At 39.9% G+C, this 18914-nt stretch overlaps 2 protein-coding genes across 5 annotated transcripts; one reads left to right on the forward strand and one right to left on the reverse strand.

Moving 5' to 3' along the window:
• Window positions 1–1842: 1842 nt before the first annotated feature.
• On the reverse strand, window positions 1843–9396 carry wbp1 (WW domain binding protein 1). The gene is made up of 4 exons (XM_042395286.1): window positions 9315–9396; window positions 7669–7771; window positions 7243–7410; window positions 1843–4721 (listed from the first exon to the last, which is right to left on the reverse strand). Exons 1-4 carry the CDS (start codon window positions 9375–9377, stop codon window positions 4177–4179), a joined length of 879 nt encoding a protein of 292 aa, XP_042251220.1. The 5' UTR covers window positions 9378–9396; the 3' UTR covers window positions 1843–4176.
• LOC121885628 (ADP-ribosylation factor-like protein 3) lies at window positions 8384–14394 on the forward strand. Of its 4 annotated transcripts, none has more exons than XM_042395288.1 (7): window positions 8384–9447; window positions 10682–10764; window positions 11763–11906; window positions 12054–12170; window positions 12286–12336; window positions 12611–12796; window positions 14018–14394. In XM_042395288.1, the coding sequence occupies exons 2-7, from the start codon at window positions 10762–10764 to the stop codon at window positions 14066–14068; spliced, it is 552 nt and encodes a 183-aa protein (XP_042251222.1). In that variant the 5' UTR covers window positions 8384–9447; window positions 10682–10761; the 3' UTR covers window positions 14069–14394. The 4 variants fall into 4 exon arrangements, with proteins under 4 accessions (XP_042251222.1, XP_042251223.1, XP_042251224.1 ...); XM_042395289.1 differs by having other exon boundaries at window positions 8384–8549; XM_042395290.1 differs by having other exon boundaries at window positions 8440–8462.
• Window positions 14395–18914: the final 4520 nt, after the last annotated feature.

The following is an 18914-nucleotide window of genomic DNA, read 5'->3' on the forward strand; positions in this document are numbered from 1 at the left end:
AAGACGGAGCTTGATGGAGCGTGGGGTCACAGTTCACGAAAAAAAAACAAAAAAAAAAAAACAGTCGCCACAACACATGCAGTAACAATCGTTCTTATTGGGCAGGAGTGGGAGTGGAAGTGGGAGTGGGAGGGATGTCGCATCACGCACCTCCGTTGAGGTTGACAAAAAACAAAAAAAGGCAAAGTTTAAGCCTATAAAACAAACATACACGGTCATATACAATCAGCTATTATTAAATATGAGCGGCCACCGCAACATTAAAAGTACATCCGAATCCAAACAGCTAGTGGATCTCAGCAACTGTGGCTTCGAATAAACAGCACAGAGCAGACAAATCACTCAATGCACGGATGAATGGATGTTTGTCCACAATTGATGACTGATATAGCCCTTAATCTCGGTAAACATGCGAAAAAACCAGGGAGGCATAGTAGTTGTTTGGCAATGGGAAAACTATGGACCTCCAGTTCGCTCATGCACAAAAGAATCCCTTCCCTTGTTCCTCAAACCCCCTCTCCCCTGTTATTATGTCTACATTTGTATACACATAAGCAAAGTAATGCACATTAGCAAAAGATTACAAAGCAAATCTCTTACTGGAGTTCATTTTTGTCCTCCAAAAACATAAAACAGGATGAATCACAACAAAAAACCATAGAACTACAAAAAAAATCTCTCTTTTTTTTTTTTTATCCTTTACTCATTTTCCTCATGCTTTCAAGTCAGTTAGTAACTAATTGTAACCAGATCTGTGGAACAAAAACAGAATGAGCACAACCTGAAAATTTGGTCTTGACTAATTCTATCAGTGCCACAACTAACTAGACACACACACAGTATTTTAAACACTACCCTCAACACCTCGGTCACAAAACCAAAAGTAAAAGTCTATAAGAACACATGACAGTTTAAATCTTGCAGGGTTTAAAAAAAAAATGTTTTTATAAACCCACATCCCCTTTTCTCAAAAAAGGCCAGCGCGCTTTCTCGGAAAACAAGCTCCCTCCTCTGCTCTGACGCCATCATGCTTGGAACAAAACAAATCAATTACTAATCAGGAGAAATACAGAACAAAAACCCACTTGACTACAGCTACTCTAATAAGGCAGTAGCACATCTGTTTCTGCATACAGATGCTATTTTTTTTTGTTTATTTTTTTTATTGTGCAGCTCCATAATCAAGACATTTGCTCTCTAGAGACTTGGCAAGGCAGCTTGAGGTGTGTTGGTCAAAAGATGTCTTAAATTACTTCTGCTTATCGGTGTGCAGTCATGCTCACAGTGTACCGGCTCTTCAGAAAAAGGTCATTGTCATCATGTTAGTATGGCTTCATATCTAAGCACCTGCTCAAACCACTGCTGTCTTTCACAACTGCTGCAAAACGTTTTCTGACAGCATGTTTGAATTCTATCTTCCAATTGAAGCCATAAGCCTCTGTACATTGTTTTGTTTCACTCTATATTGATATATCTGGTGCGCTGGGCCTCTCGTATTGTTTTTTTCCTACGCTTTGGCCACAACAGTGCGCACAGTCCCTCCGATGGTAGAACACAGAAACAAACACAACCACAGCCGGTACGGGCTCGGGGCTGCTGCCATTTTGGAGGAAAGAGGAAACACTTTCATGGGCCACTGAGTTCCTTTCAGGGAGGTGAAACGGTACTAAAATTAAACACATTTATGTGCGGAACCCAGTGTCATCATGTCTTTAAGAGGCCAGGAATTTCCTAAAGGTGTCCTTGTCAGGGTTCAATCAGTGCTGGAAATAGAGACATACCAGGCTATATTTAACACCTGAATATATATATATATATATATATATATATATATATATATATATATATATATATATATGTATGTACGACAAGCATGAAATTTTAGCGTTTACTCTCTACTTGGACTGCTGGAAATGTGATAACTGGAAGTTTAAATGATATTTAGGGCATTTTTACCTTTAATGAGTTCATCTAGAACAATGAATAATGCACCATGGAGTTTAAACATCGTGACAATGCAGTGTTTTGTGAGCTTGTGTGCTTGTGTGAAGCAGGATGGCTGACCTCAGTCTTTACACTGTGCCCATTTGTGACACAAATATCAGAGCAGACAAAAAAAAAAAAAACTTTTTCCAAATAAAGTTCTCAATGAAACATTTACTGACTTATCAGTTACTGCCTCAAGTCAGAAGACTTTTTTTTTTTATCTTCCAACAATTATGTTTTGCGGTGGTTTTCCTATTTGACAACACCCTGTTCTACCACTATGCTTTGAATACATACAGTATATCGGGCAGGCAACATGCGACGTAGAGGAGCATGCAGTTAATCACAATAGATTCTGCAGCTGTGCCAACACTGACTAGACTGCAGCGCATAGCCTGCATCCACCTCAACTTGCTAACACACCCGCTCTCTGCTGCCAGTGGAAAATACCACAACAAATCCATCACATTGCCGAGAGCTACGGGGGCCACGGGGAGTCGAGACAGCGCCAGCTAACTAGCTACCAGCACTGCATAACGGAATATCATGGCTCATACAGTCATAACAACACGATCAAACTAGATCCAGGGCATATACACTTAACATATTTCTTTACTCTGCCATCTGTCAACGTAGTTGTGCAGCCACTGTAATCCATTGTCATTTTAATAAACAGATGGGCAAAGCAAGCAGCACAACTGCTACTTTACTCAAATATAAACACAGAAATTCATGCCTCATGCAAAATACCAGTGATTTTAATTGTTAATCCACCTCAGTGCTGAGTAAGTATTTCAACCAGATGCTACACAGCACTTTAAAAAGATACACAAACAAGACTCAACCCTTCCCCTACTGCACTATAACATCCACTCACTAGTTCACACTCTAGCAGCCCCTGTCAGGAGCTTTGTTGCAACTAACGGTGACATCTGTGGCCTTTACTGACGCACAGCTGGTTATGAAATGAAAAAAAAAAAAGAAAAAAGAAGCAAGTACATCCTTCGTTTCGTTTTCAACATCTAAACTATAATCGGAGCGAAATGCTGCTGCTGACGCAACGCAGGAAATAAAACACGCTAACATAGGGCCACCACAAGGCTTTTCATTGATAACAAGATTTGGTGGCATAGCCCTATCAATTTAATGCAAAGTGGGGAGATCAAGTGCACACAATCAATTTATTCATGAAAAGCTGGTCACTCCTCACCTACAGTCATGCTAACTGGTGACCACAGAGTTGTGGAGACCATAATATGGATATCATGAAGGGAAACAAGGGCTGGTGGGGGGGGGGGTAGTAGATGAAATTTAATACCCGAAGATTAAACAAACTCCTTCCTGTATCTCCTTCCTCTGCTATGTGTGGGTGTTTAGTCTCTCCCCTACTTTAGATGTGAAAAAAAATCCCACCGACTTCACACCAGAGAACACCAGACGCTGGTTGCCATGACCTCAGAGCCGTGCCATCACCGTGCAGCTGTGTCCTAGATTTCACAGCACACACACACACAAACACACACACACACAAACTCTCACGCTCACACACAGCTTTGAGAAAAAGGAAATGTGTGCTCTTGTTGAATTCTCCAGTATCTTCCTAAATCTTTCAAGAGGTTTGTTTTTTTTGACTCCTCTGCTTAAGTCGTAGTGGGGATAGACTGGGGAAATGTTGCTGACCGTGTTGGTATGTCTCTAGCTGACCATCCCACAAGAGGTAAAATGTCAGATGGAGGGATGGCCGGAAATGTTCTGACCAAAGGAGAGTGGCGAGACAGAAACAGAAACATGACAGCAGAGAGCAGGAGCATGGGAGACATTCAGTTCTGGTTTCAGTCACAATGAATTGCTGCCTTCTCGCAACACAGTGACGCTCGCTCACTTAACAGCAGCAAAAAAAAAAAAAAAAACATACCAAATGGAGCATCAAAATGTGTTTGCTGGTTTCCCCACTAAGCAAAAGCAAAGCAAAAAAAAAGGAGTTTCTCCACACAATGTATTATTTGTCTTTCCTAATTAGGAGCCATGAAGGATTAGTTATCATCATCATCTTAACAACATGCCTATGTGTTAGTTCAGAGAATTAAAGCACAGACAGTCCCTGTGGTGATGATGATGGCAACAGCTATCTCATATCACCCAGTGTGAAGCAGAAAGCCGCACCGGTTAGCTGGTTAGTTGTGTTGTGGATCACACCATGTGGTCTCCAGTGCTGGTGCTGGCGGTCTGGTTGGGCAGCTCAGAGGTGTGCTCCTTCTGTCTGAAGATCTGCTGCTGGTGCCCGGAGCAGCAGTCCCCTCCGGCGACCTTGCACATCCGGTGCTCTTCGTCGCTTTCCTCTTCAAGCCCCGAGCCCTCGTCCACGTCCAGCTGGCAAACACACACCTCAATCCCTGAGTCGCCGGTCACGTGCCGACGCCGAGTGACGAGCTCCTCGTCCTCCTCCGCCGCCGCCATCAACGGAGCCTCCGCGTTCTCCTCCGCGTTCTCCTCTGCCAGACACTGTGCTTGGATCGGCATGGATACTGCTTCCTGGTCCGATGGTGAGTTTGAGGCCTCCGCCCTCGGTTCCACCTCAGGCAGGGGCTGTAGCACCGAGGCGATGTCAGGCTGGCTCACTTGTGGAGGGAGTGCCGGAGTCGCCTCAGGAGGGTTTTCAGAGTAAGGGGGAGGTGGTGTCGGGGGGTGACCGACCACCTCTTCATAGTCAGGAAGCTTGCAGTCGTTCCAAAACCCTAAAAGTCAGCAAATGCAAAAACTTTAGCATCAACCCCATGAAGACAGTTATACATCCGCTAACATCCATGCTAATTATTTGCGTGATCTCTCAAACCATGACACAAGAGACCCCAGAAACAGTAAAACTAATCAATACTACTGCAAATCACCGGAGTCAAAGTTTGTGTGTTATTTTCTCTCAAATGAAGTAAAGACTGTAGTCAAACTACATAATGTATGTACATGTGACTCTGTATTACTAGTATTGTTCATTTTTACCTAATCATGTAAGGATCACAAGCAGTTAAACCTCTGAAATGCTGATTTGTAATTTGTCAAGCAAAGCAGCATCTTTACTAGTTAATAAAAATAAATGAATAACTCTGATTCATTTCCAAATGACAAAGACCTTACAGTTCATGAGAAGACTGTGTCTGTGAGGCCCTTCTGTAATCCACATGCTAAAAACAGGTAGGTTTGCAGGTGTTTCTGATTAAATATCATGTAACTTTTGCTGGGTATTCCTACCATTATACAACTGGAAGGGAAGGATGGAGGCTGTGCAACCGCTTCAATAATGACTAATCTAATATATGTGCGCAACATTCTTGTGTACCTACTGAGGATTTCCCCATATCACAAAACCTAATCCAAACAATACTAAGAGCATTCATTGGGATTCAAAGTCCGATAGCATTTCTCAAATGCTAGTCCCACCTACTATAACACTGCAATTATTTTTGAATCTTCAAAAATTTGCCATTACAAGGGTTGGGTATAAGTTAGTGCTTTCATTTTAAATGGCAATGTTTTATATGTATGGTTTCAAAACAGACCATTCTTCTTTAAAACCATATTATATTTTGTACATTCCTCTTATTTATTTCACACTCACATTATTTATAGACATGAGTTGAAAATAGAAAATTATGTTCTCTCAGAAGATAAAATTAGAATATATATTTAAAGAGTTTTATCATATTGTACACATCGAGGTTGCATGTTTAAACAGGAGTACGTGTTAGCAGAGTCTCTGTGTGAGTCACTGTCTACACACACTAACAGTTGGAGTTGGAGTCACATTCTTGACATTAAGTCAAACGTGTTCACGGTGGACCTCGGACTCTGACAAGTGTGCACCTTGTCCACTCCTGTTTGTGATATTAGTGGATACAATATCAAGTTTCAGCCAAGGTCTGGAGTAACCACTGACATTAGGGTGGCATCTCTGCTGTCTGCTGTCCTTCTGGCAGCATCACCCAATGAGCTCCAATATACCCTGACGTAATATGCAGCTGAGTATGACAAGATCGGAATGAGGATCAGCACCTCAAACTCTAAGGTTACGACTCACTCTCAGTACAAGGTGGCCGTTTAATTCAGGAAGACAGTGGGGAGGGCAGCTGTTTCAAGAAGAGTTCAGGTAACTTGTAGGTCTTGAGAATCACTGCTGGTTAGGTGCATCAGCTGCTGTAATTGTGGACACTGTATTGGATCTTGGTGGTTGAGAAAGCAAAGTTCTACATTTGGATTATTGATCATATTAATCCTGACCCTCAACTATGTACATGAGCTTGGAGTGTAGTGACAAAAGAATAACATTGTGGATGCAAGCTGCAAACATGAAGTTTGGAAGATAATTGGCCACACTCTGATTGCAGCTCCTACACTGAATCAGGGAAGACCTTAGGGCAGACCCAGTAGAGACAAATACCCCATTCAGACCGAGACGGAGGTCAAACTCGGGTTTTGGGACTATCTGAATGAATTAACGTGGGTCAGCCGACCCTTTCGACGAGGTTGGACAGTTTTGTGGACTTGAAGCTTCCGGTCAACAGTAGGTCGACAACAACAACAGTTTGCAGTTAGCAGAAATTTTAACTGTTACCGGTCAGATACAAAAACACATGCTTCACCTCACCTACATACATCACACACACTCGCCCAGGAGAGTGGTCTGGATGGACAGGCAAGTGTGTGCAATGTATGCATGTGAGTTTTTTTCCTTTTTTGTGTCTCTGAGAGAGTGAGAGAGAGAGAGAGAGAGAGCGAGAGAAGCAAAACGCTAAAGTGAGTCTCATGCCGACGGCTTAAAAAAAAAAACCTGACTATTTGTATTCAATATTGTCATTTACTACATCCCACGTAGAACAAGCTCACCCCTAGTCAGAGGCAATTTAAATGTAATTTTCCAGTCTACACTGTAGACTGGAATATCTTAATATATGAAAATGCATGAAGGTACTGGAGAAAGTTGAAGAAAAAATGATCCAGGCTTCTAAGCACACACAACCACAACCCTGTTTGTAGCTCCTAACATCTGTATTTAACATATAAACAACATCTGAATGGAGAAAGCACTCACAGACTATCATAGGTTTTGAGGAACTCACCGCCTAAACATAAAGCTACAAGATGAGGCAGAGTATAGAACTGCGAGATAATTGTACACTAAAAAGCTGAAAATAAAACTAGGAACGAATAAAGCATATCATCTGCTCCAAATATAAACCCGTAGCAAAAAGAAAGACTACTCACTTAAATTGAGTGGTGGAGGAGAAATGAAGGAGCTGGAGGCTCCTTGGTAGGCCATGAGACTGATCTCACGCTGACGTTGCTCCTGCTGCAGGCGCATTTTAACTCTCCGGTGTCGGTAGGCACAGCAGCAACTCAGCATGATGATCAAGGTCCATACCAACCAGAACCCTATTGAGGAGAGAGGCTCAATGTAATATGATCATCATCTACAGATAACTAATGAAATTGCAGGCTTGAGTTGCTTTTACTTTCAGTATATTTTAGTTTCATTTCAGAATGACAAAATAAACAAATCAATGCAATACTTGAGGCAAATTGCCAAATCAGAGAATTAAATGGACAATACGGATGGGACACAAATAAACAGTATGTAATTTATCTGAATAAAGAATTGGGAAAAGACAAAAAAAATATTTTGTAACTTACACCAGAGCTCATAGTAATAGGTGCAGCACTCTGTCTCTCCACAGCAGTACCCCATCTCACAGCGATACTGCTCATTGTTTACCCCAAAACAGAACTCCTTCCCCTTAAATACACAGAAAGTGTACACAGAGTGAATGTCTGAGTCAATATTCAATCACACAAGTAAACAAGAAATAAGAATAGCAAGCTATCGATAGGCTGACATCACAATACGTGAGCCATTTAGTCACGTCCGTGTCACTTAGTGTGTGTCCACATTGGGATACTTATATTTAATGATCCCCTCCAGACATGTTTCAAAATGTATATAAAACACTTTTCTTTGTATAATAATTTGTCTGATATGGTTTTTCCACCAAAAAAAAGTTCAATTATCTTGTTAAAATCCTTAAAATCACATCTACTCCTTCTAAATCATTAAATACTCCAGAATCTATAAATATGCAAATATATTTCATTTCAGAAGTTTAACTGTTGGACACAAGATGTCTTCTACATCACTGTCATTGTCCAATGTTTGCTCATTGGAGGCTTCAAGTTTCCACATCACACTTGTGTAAATTGAATATTAGACCAGGACTGGCTTCCAAACTATTTGTGATGATGTCACAAATCAGGCTTGTAGGTCCGTCCCTTAAAATTTGCTTTTCAAAGAACACAGAGAAACTTTCCACTTTCAGCAAGATGAATGTGAAAACAGCTTTCAAGTGTCAAACTCTGCACATGCATCATTTTGCACGGTGAAGCTCAAACATTCAACATATTTTTGAGTGGAGGGGAACTTTAAAATACAGGTAAAACACACTTGAAATTTAAAACCTAATTTTAAAATGCCACCTAGCCAACAACATCAGCTACAGTTGAATGCGGCCGATGCTAAAGTGAGTTACATGACTATTTCAACACATTTAAAGTTAACACACATTAATCAGGAAATACAATCACAAAAACAGAAGGGTTTGTTATGATAGGGACTCCAACAAGTCAGAAAGTAAGGCACAGTCCAATGGCATCTGTTTTTAAAATATAACAAAGTGCCAAAACCTCTTAAGTCATTCGTCCATGTTTAACCTTGCTGAGTGAATTAAAAGAGGTTTTAACGGCAACTATAATAAACGAATGACGCCAACGTTTCTGTTTCACTGCCGAACGATGTCATTATGCTAATAAATACGCATATAATATCAACAAATGTGACGATAAAGTACCATTGTGAGGGTTCATATCGTTATCAACTAGTTTTGATAAAAATTTAAATATCTGGGAAGCAAACTGGGGCTGACTGCTCTGTCTGGCTAGCCTATAACAACCATGAATAAACACGTCAATTTGCCGGGTACCAGTTAGCAACTGCTAACGTTAATCTGGCCACCGTTGATTCAAACTGTGAAATTGAGGTTATAAAACACATCCGTGTAGCTTTTCGAGTTACAACCTAACGTAAACCTCCAAGCAAGTTAACTGTCGATATAAACATCAAAACTTTGACTAACTGACGTCATCCACAGTATACAGTAGCGAACCGTGCCCATTTTCCTTTGTGGAGGAGACAAAAAAGGGATCGGCACAAGGCCTCCACAAAGCCCAGGAGCCTCGGCCTCGACTGGAGGCGCCCGCCGACTCCTGGAGCGCTAGCGCCGGCTTACCTGCACCAGACAGGTCCCAGTACAAAGAAGACCTACAATGGATCCCAGCGCTTTCTGCGGCATCTTTCTGGGGTTTCGGCCGTTAACACGACGGGAATCATATAGCAGTCGGTCGAATCGACGGCTACTTGAGGTGACTGCAGGTTGCTGCTCCTACTTAACGGTTCGGCTCGTCGCACTCAGACATGTTTTTGTTGTTCCTTGAGTGAGAAACAGCGCCTGTAAGCAACATGAAACTGAGTCGAGTATTGAACTGTAGGGGGAGCTGTGTATGCGTGTGTAAAAACCATATATTTCAGTTTCACTATTCCAGTAGTTCTATTTAATTAATTTGCTTCATATATATATATTTGTGACCCCCACCACCACCACCCCTCCTCATGCACTCCAAATGAATGAAAAACTCATATCAACATCTCTGTCCAGGGTATTTACATTACCAAAAAACAATCAACCAACAAAAGCAGCCTGTACCCTCCCACCCCCTATATCCTATACACCTTGGCTGAAAGGAAACAGAAACAAACAAACAAAACAAACAAACAAAACATAAAAGCCAAAGCCAAACTTTTCAGAGCTGACTGTCCATATCAAACAATACATTTCTTCAATCTAATCTTCAAATTTACAAACAAAAAAGCAAAAACAAAAAATGTTAAAAGCTGTATAACTATTGTAACATTTAAAATCAACTACTTATTTTTTCATTATTACAACCTTTAGTCCCCCTGGCGTGCTTGTAGATACAAGTTGTATACACAAGGTGCTGTAAACTTGTATACTTTTTTCAATAAAGTTGTTTCTAAAAAAAAAAATTGAATAAGGCTTCAGGGTTCATGTCATAGATATAATAATAAGATATAATAAGTTCTTATAATTCATCCATGGTTCATGTCAGTCTGTGGTTCCAGTTCAATGCAGAAGATTGCTACAAATCTTTTTTTTTATTTTACAATTTTATTAACAGCACAGTAATATTACAAGCCAACCAACAGTAAAATGAGTATTTGGGGAACATTTTTAATAAATAAACTGATACATAATACAAAAATCAAAAGAGAAAAATGAATAAATTTAAATAACTTTAAAAAATGAATAAGCAATATTGCAAACCAACTTAAATAATAATAATAATAATAATATAATTTAAAAAGTGTGTTTGTCGCATGTATCAAAATCATAATCATGACACAAAAAATCAATAAGAAAGATCAATTAAACAGTAAAAATTTTGATCAAATTTAAAAAATGATTTCTGTATTTGTGTCGAAATCATGTAAATATTTCAATTTGTATTATTTTTGGACCTCTGTTTTGCCTGTCATGCCACGTCACACCGCGGTTCCCCTGGTAACCAAACTTGAAAGCTGTTCTTCCAAGAAGCATGGTCAGGATGAAGTTAATCCACTCAGCCTGAGCAGGGGCCACAGCTCCACCTGAGGAAAACATGGTGAGTTATCAGGATTCACAGTTGTAGCCATAGCTACTTTAATGAAACTTTTAATTTATATTTACATTGAATGATTGTTAGTTGCTGTTGCTGGACATGTGTGTGATTCTGGATATTGTTAGATACAACTGTCTAACAGTAGATGCCCATGAATAGAGCAGCTAGTGTGGGTCACATGTCGTCACTGTCAAATATGTGCTGTCACTGGTGGTAGCAAGCTGTATACCTGTGATGCTCAAATGTGTGGTTTGGCAAGTTGTAATCGTTTTAGTGTATTCATTTCTAATGTTATTTTTGGATTATTCACTTCCTTTTAGCGCAGGCAAGCAAGCAAACCTTATTTATCTAGCACTTTTCAAAGCAGCTAGTTTGAAATGTCTTAACAGGGGAAAGAAAAGAAGACACAGGGGAAGACAAAGTGTTTAAACCACAAAATGTAAAGTTATTAAATCTAAAAAGTAAAGTGAATAGGTAACTTTTAAGATGTGTTTTACTGTATATGTGCTGGAGTTATTAGTATATGAATCAATTTCTTTATTGACAGAAAATCTGTTGATTCCAATATGGACACAGTAGGTTGCAGAGTCATCTTAGCAGAGCTTGAGCCAAAGCCTTCCTCACCACCTTCTGGGCACAAGCCACTAACAACGCACTCGCCTAATCTGGGCTGACCAATGAGAGCTTTTGTCTCCCTACATGTGTATGTCATTACAAGCGGCTAACAGCTAAATCCTCATGCTCTAGATGGTTCTTGCTGTGAGGCGAGTGTTTAACCTCCTTTATATGCTGCGACAGGTTCGTCTGCCAATCCTTGTCAGCAGACTGGCCACTGATGACTGCTGCAGGCTGCGCAGGGTGCTAGCCAGCTGCTTATTGAAGCTTTACCTGATACAGCTTAAGCCGTGACCCTTTAACAATACAGTGAGACTATGCTGGCAGGGCTTTTGTCTTTTTAAATGCGGTTTAAATTTGGAACGTGCACTCTGATTCACCTGCAGGGCCTGCTGTCCATTCTTCGAAGGTTGAAGCAGTCTCCAGAACAGGAGGTGCGCTTACTGTTGCTCGGTTTGGACAATGCTGGCAAGACCACTCTGCTGAAACAGCTGGCAGCCGAAGATATCAGCCACATCACACCGACACAAGTACAAATTTGCACACACCCACTTAGTGATAAACTGTTCTATCTTTACACAGACATTTTCCAGTCAAACAGATGTCCAAATCATGCTTTAATTCACCTCCTTCAGGTATTACATTAATCATTAAGCATCCATCTTGTTTTTGAACAGGGCTTCAATATAAAAAGCGTTCAGTCGTCCGGCTTCAAGTTGAATGTTTGGGATATCGGAGGTCAACGCAAGATCCGCCCTTACTGGAGGAATTACTTTGAGAACACAGATGTGCTGGTAGGGCCTGCTGGGAAACGCATAAGCTGCTTGTTCAAGCTGCTTGTAGTCTTCATGATGTATTATTCTACATATGTTAAGATCAGTTTGTTAATAATGACTGTACTGTTTGCAGATCTACGTGATTGACAGCTCAGACAGGAAACGGTTGGAAGAGACGAGTCTGGTGAGATGCAGTTTACATCTTGCAATAATAGAATAACATTCTTCAGTATGTGATTATTTGCTATATATAGAAACAAGAGAGATTCTCATTGTGGGTGCTGACTCATCACAAACAGTGGGAATTAAACATCGATCATGGATGATTACAGATGATGAAGACCACAGCATGTCAATTACAGTCTATAAATTTTCATTTTAAATTCAGAATCGGATTCGTTTTCTGAATCAGACAGTTGATTATGTTACTGACTCTACTTGTGCGTCTGTTCCTTCAGGAGCTGTCTGAGTTGCTGGACGAGGAAAAGCTTGCTGCCGTGCCTCTGCTAATCTTTGCCAACAAGCAGGACCTGATGACAGCCACGCCAGCCTCTGAGCTGGCAGAGAGCCTCAATCTGCACACTATCCGAGATCGCATGTGGCAGGTCCAGGCCTGCTCAGCACTCACTGCTGAGGGAGTGCAGGTAAACGCTGTCTGCAAACAACACAACATGAATACACCAGCGAGGGTTGAGACTACAGGGCAGCCAGCAAAGTGGCACCAACTGCACTCAAAGTCAGTTTGAATTCTCACTTACACAATATTGGCATTGACATAGTGACTTTTGATAGCTAAAGTAGCTTTCAGCAACACAGTTTATACATTTAAAAGCAGCAGTAAATGATAAACTAATCACCATAACTGACTGAAAACTTAGGATGTACAATAACCACAGCTGAACTGACACATGTCACATTAAAACTCACTGACTACTACTTGGCAAATACTTATAATACTTATTATACTTAAAAATACCTATTCATGTTAACTAACAAGCCAGCAGTATCCGTGTAGTCTTATATTCAGTTGACTCTGGGTGTAAATTTAAAGACCCTCTCCAGTCATCTTTTAAGAAATATAAAAATACTCTGCTTAGAATAACAATAAGTGTACTAAGTGTTTGATAAAAAGATTCATTTAACCTGTTAAAAATTCTTTTTAATTACATCTACTTCTTCTTCCTCATTAAAAAATTTAGAAATTATGAATATGTAAATAAATGTCAAACTCACTCCAAGTGAAGTAACAAGAAGAAAAACACATTTTTTCAGTAAAAGGGGGATTTTAAGGTTGTCATATCCATGAAATTATAATTCATTGATCCTTAAAATAGTACAGCTCCACGCTCAAATTATACATACTATATCATTGCCCAGATTAGTGGTTCAAAGTGAAGCATGTTCTCATCTCTATAAAGACTAAAGAGGCTTTGCTGCCAAGTCTTCACTATATGTATTAAAGTGCTTCAGCCTCCCATAACCAACTACAGTAGGAAAATGTTTTTAAAACAACAACATTCCCTACCCTAGTCAATATATTACACATCATCAAATAGATAACAGATAGATAATAGTCCACTCTGAGTAGCATTTTACAGTTTTTTGCCTCGATTTCCTGATTTTATTGGTTAGTTTGCATCAGAGGGCACATACAATGAGTGCTTTCAACTTATGAGGCAGCTCCCTTCTTCCTCTATTAAGTGCATAAGAAAACATCAGTAGGCTGTCAAAGGAGGAAGTTATTGCCCTGAAAATCAGCAATAAACTAGAGCACATACATGGACTTTGAAGCTGAGGCTCACATGAATTTCGCCTCGCTAATTTTAACAGCACAATGCCATTGATTGTCTGTTTGGTTTTTCCAGGATGGCATGAACTGGGTGTGCAGGAATATAACATTTCGGAAGAAGAATTGACGAACCATCCCTGAAGAACTGCAGTTGCACTTTAAATTTGACCCATTCGGTCATTTTATGTCCAGGATAAGGAGATGACTGATTGTGTTGTTATTTTTTATGAAACTATCACTTCTTTTACTCTGTCTTCACTGTGTTTTTGTGTACTTACCAGCATAAAAAACATTGTATGAATAGAAACAATAAAACAGATTTCACGTTATCTTCTTAACCCTGTATCTTAAAATGTATATATTGTAAATATTAGGCTGTCTTATCTGCTGTTTCTGCTTGTAACATTTTGTAATGTGCGACTTTAAATGTAAGGGTATGAGGACAATGACTGAGTAAACAGATCAAAACTTCTATATTTTGTGTGGTGGATTAATGACTGGTATGTGATGTGTGCCTGTGAGTCTCTCTAGTAAAAGCTAGAGGGCGGCCTTGCGCTAGTGTTGTCTCTCACAGCTTAATGCCTAATTATTATATTCTCTCCTTTCTTTCCAATGATGAGGCATCCTGTGTCATCATGTTTGGTTTGGTCATTTAATGATCACAATTTTTTTTTTCATTCAATACTATAAGCTAATTAATCTATTACCGACCACAAAGTCTATTTTTGACATGCTGTCAAACAGATTCACGGCCATAAACAAGGTAGGCATTAATCAACAGTAATTCATTCAGTGATGCTTCAGCATTTTGCTCATTCACATTTTGTTTTCTTGCAGAGGTGCTAATGTCCACACTGTGTTTTGCTCAGGAACACAAAATGTACTACAGGTACTACAAAAGATGTGTACCATGCACAAAATGACTATAAATATGCTCGCAGGAAACAGACCTCAATACATCTCTCTTCCATGCACAATAAACTACATAGAAACACCTTGGCCATTCAATTACTCAACTTCTCACCTTGTTCACAATGATTTACCACAAGGCAATTGCATTTTCTGTCTACTTTTCGATTTTGTCTTTTGCAGCACATTTGCCACAAACCCTGCTAATCTGAACTGGACGAGTGCTCCACTGTGGTCCTATAGGGCATTTACATACAAACCTTTTCCAGGACTAATAGCTCTCCAATACAATTTGCATTTATATAGCCCCCTTCATACCAACATGATTTGGCGCCTTTGCCCATGATAAAAATAAACCTCCTTTTGGCCTTGAGTTACTGCCCTGCTGCTGGTATGTGTGCACACGTGTCCCTCTCTGTGTGTAAGGTTGGCTGATTTTAATATGGAGCTGCTTGATCTTCCGATGGAGACTGAAACAAGTGCAGAAATCCTCAAAATGGACCTCATAATGATTCAGCCGTCAGTGCAGGAGTGAGGGCTTTGGTCTCATGCAGCAGTGTGTTTTCTGCTTTACATTATATCTGAATATTGTTGATACAGCACTGTTAGGTACACTTGACCAGGGCAAAGAGTCACAAGGTAAATATTTAGCCACAACAAATCGTCTTGGCCAAACTGAAAAAGGAGACCTACCATTTTTCGGTTGAAGCTGCTTTCATTTTGCGTAAATGCATCCAACACTTTTACAAGGCTCTATGGAGCATACACGAAAAGAGAAAAAAAAAAAGTAATGAATAAGGAAATGAAACTCTACCATGTGAAACTGAGAATGAAATGCCCCTCTCTCTCTCCCCTCGGATTGCTTAATCATTAACATCTAATCCATGTGATAATCACCCAGCCTATAAAAAATCTACTCAATTACACACAGAAGTACCCGGATAAATCGTTCCAATTTTATCTACCAATAGTATGTGAATCAGACGGCGAAGGCTGTGAAGTGCCTTTAAATCCCAAATGAATAAAATTGGATTTTCCAAATAGAAGAGTGGATTGGAGCAACCAGTCCTCGTTACCTCTGGCTCTATCTCAGCGAGGTGAGAGGCAGTCAGGCCTGCAAAGGGCCATAAATCATGGGACTTTCCCAGCTACTCAGGCCAGCACACCGGCCTCCCACACAGGGGAAACGAAGGGCAGAGAGTCTGATTGACTCACAGGGCCGGAGAGAGAGAGAGAAAAAAAAGGGGGGGAGAGAGATCCTGTGACTTAATTAAAGTGTTGTGTATCTCACACACTGTAACTACAGTTCAGTCACTCGGGCACTACAGCAGTGGTTTCACTGATATGACCTAAAAGAGGGTACTGCAACCTCAACCAGATGTTAAGAAAAAAAACATTTAATTCATGTAATAGAGAACATGCAGATGAGATAGAAGATGAGATAAACATGATGGTTACTGAGAGAAATCTGTGGGATGACGTGCAAAAATATTTTGGTAGATAGATGTGTTTTTCATGTTCTAATTATATAAGGAGGGAAAACACAGACATAGAGGCCAAACAAATAGTGATAAACCAGACTAGTGGCTATTCCACACACTCAACCCCTCATAGTTCAATCGAATTTGAGGTTTCATATGTAACGAGGCTCTTTTAGTGAAGCGACTCTCTCTTCAGCTCGAGGCCCGTTACATACAAATGACGACCAGTGAGGGTTACACGCACAGGTGCTTGTAAGTTGCGTGTAGCCATATCCTAGGTGTACAGTATTTTGCTTCTAATTTACACATCAAGATCTGTTTAGTAGTCGTGGACATAGTACTGCACAGCTTGTTAGGACAGTTGTATAATGTCTTCTGTAGGGCTGCAACTAACGGTTATTTTCATTATCAGTTAAACTGCCCATTATTTTCTTGATTCATTGATTAATCATTTTATCTATAAAATGTCAGGAAATAGTGAAAAATAACTTGTAATCTTTTAGAGACTAAGGTGACATCTTCAAATGATGTGTTTTGTCCGATCAACAATCAAAATTCAAAGATATTCAGTTTACTATCATGCATGACACACAAAATCTTTAAATCCTCACATTTAAGAAGCTGCAACCAGAAAATCTTTGGCATTTTTCTTAAAAAAAAAAAAATTCAATTATCAAAATAGCTGATGATTAATTTTCTGCCAATCAACTCTCGATTAAACGTGTAGCTCTAGTCTTGTAAAGTCAGAGGAAATAACCCTTGTGATATTATCGGAGTTATCTGTGGTTGTGTTTGAGATTACAGATTTTTAAAAACTGGGCATTTGGAGTTCAAAAGATTTGAAAAGAAGCTATTGTGTTGCATCATGGGAATTGAAGGATCCAGCTTTTATGGAGCCTGACTCATACAAGGGAATGCAGTTTCTGATATCTAAACCTATGCTGGATCAATTTGGACCATTCTGTCTTTTGTCAGTCCCACCACTTTATGTAAGTGTGATATTATATCACTGGACCCCTTTAAAGTGATTATCTGCATTATCTGACTCCTTGTTGGTCAGTCTCCATCTGTGGAAAATGTTGGTGAACCAAACCTGAACACGTACTTTTATCAAATAGTTGACCACACTGACAGAACAGCTTTGTTTGTCTATAAGGTTGTAAACTTCAGTATATTATAATACAGACGTTGTGTGAAAAAAACAGTCCACAAATAACATGTTTTAACAAACACTAATCAATATTATACTCATTTCATTCACTGCATCAAAGTATTTTAATTTTCAGAGAAATGTATAGACAACTATACATAAAGTTCAGTCTTTTAACAAGAAAGCTGCACAAACTATAATTCAGAAGCAAAACATTTAAAAAGTGACAAGTAGTTGAGGTGCATTTGTATGATAAAGGGGGGGGATACCAAATTATTGGTGGAAAGTGTATTAATGATTAATCACAATATTGTTACCAGTCTATCGGTCTTTCAGTCGTTTCTAATGTTGGTGATTGTTTGTCCTGATTCACCAGAATGTAAAAAGGAATTTTTTGTAATGCTGAGGAACATAAATATTACATCTTTACTCTAACAGTAACAATCCATCCTTTGCTTTAATTAATGCTTAACTGTGGCCTCTCATATTCTGTTCTTCAACTCTCTCCTCACATCAAACTACCATGTACCTTGTAAGCTGCTATAATCAAAATGAAGCTGGCCCATCCCACAAGCAACAATTACAGAGTTGGGAATAGTTTGTTTGGCCAGCCGAGTGTCCCTCCTGCCTCATTCCCGGGCCAATCCTTTATGATTAAGCAGATAAGTGCTGGTACTGGATGATAAAACAAACAACAAATGTCCACATTCCTCTCATAGCTCCTTTGATGTGTGTGTGTGTGTGTGTGTGTGTGAGTGAGTGTCTGCCTCTCCGGGGCTCTTACCTCTCTGAGCCCCGTTTGCTATAATCAAACTGCAGAGTCATAAACGAGTAAGGGATGGGGGACTATAAAAATGATCAGGAGTCTCTATCAGCTGGGGGACAGAAGTTCACACCTCAGAGCGGGTCAGAGCGTGGAGGGGGTCAGCGTAGGGGTCGGCCTGGTAGGGGGTCCATGTTTGATGCTCCTGAGACAGAAAGCAGAGAAGGAGAGGTGGTGTTCGGATGAACTCAGAGGTTGAGTAATAGAGGGGGACGCTACCAGAAACTTTGAGATGAGTTCTGACTTTTGTAGGAAGATATTCAGCTATTTTGGGATCAGTATTGAGCAAAGTCGGACTATGAAAGGGTCTAGACTTCCATACTTAACTGAATAAGTCTTGTGTCTTCTTTCAAGTTATGCTTCTGGTATCTGGGAGTTCCCTGAATATGTAAACTGTAACCCAGTTTATGACAGAGCTCTTCAATAGTTTCTTGGAGTTAATAAGTTTGATGTACATTTACCGGCCACCCAACAACAACAGCTTCTCCATAAATACTACTTTTACAAAGCTTATACATTTTCAGTTTTTGTTGACACTGTCAGAAAGGTGATAATTCTACTTTATGTTTATTATTGAGGTCATAGCTGCACTCCAGTACACCACCACCAC

This window comes from Thunnus maccoyii, chromosome 19, assembly GCF_910596095.1.
Source record: "Thunnus maccoyii chromosome 19, fThuMac1.1, whole genome shotgun sequence".
NCBI lineage: Eukaryota > Metazoa > Chordata > Actinopteri > Scombriformes > Scombridae > Thunnus > Thunnus maccoyii.

Coding starts and splice junctions, on each gene's coding strand:
- wbp1 (XM_042395286.1), bottom strand. CDS start 9,377: ATGCCGCAGAAAGCGCTGGGATCCATTGTAGGTCTTCTTTGTACTGGG. Junction 7,411..7,668: donor CTATTACTATGAGCTCTGGT/GTAAGTTACAAA, acceptor TCTCCTCAATAG/GGTTCTGGTTGGTATGGACC. Junction 4,722..7,242: donor TCCTCCACCACTCAATTTAA/GTGAGTAGTCTT, acceptor GCTGACTTTTAG/GGTTTTGGAACGACTGCAAG.
- LOC121885628 (XM_042395288.1), top strand. Junction 11,907..12,053: donor GCCACATCACACCGACACAA/GTACAAATTTGC, acceptor GTTTTTGAACAG/GGCTTCAATATAAAAAGCGT. Junction 12,337..12,610: donor GGTTGGAAGAGACGAGTCTG/GTGAGATGCAGT, acceptor CTGTTCCTTCAG/GAGCTGTCTGAGTTGCTGGA.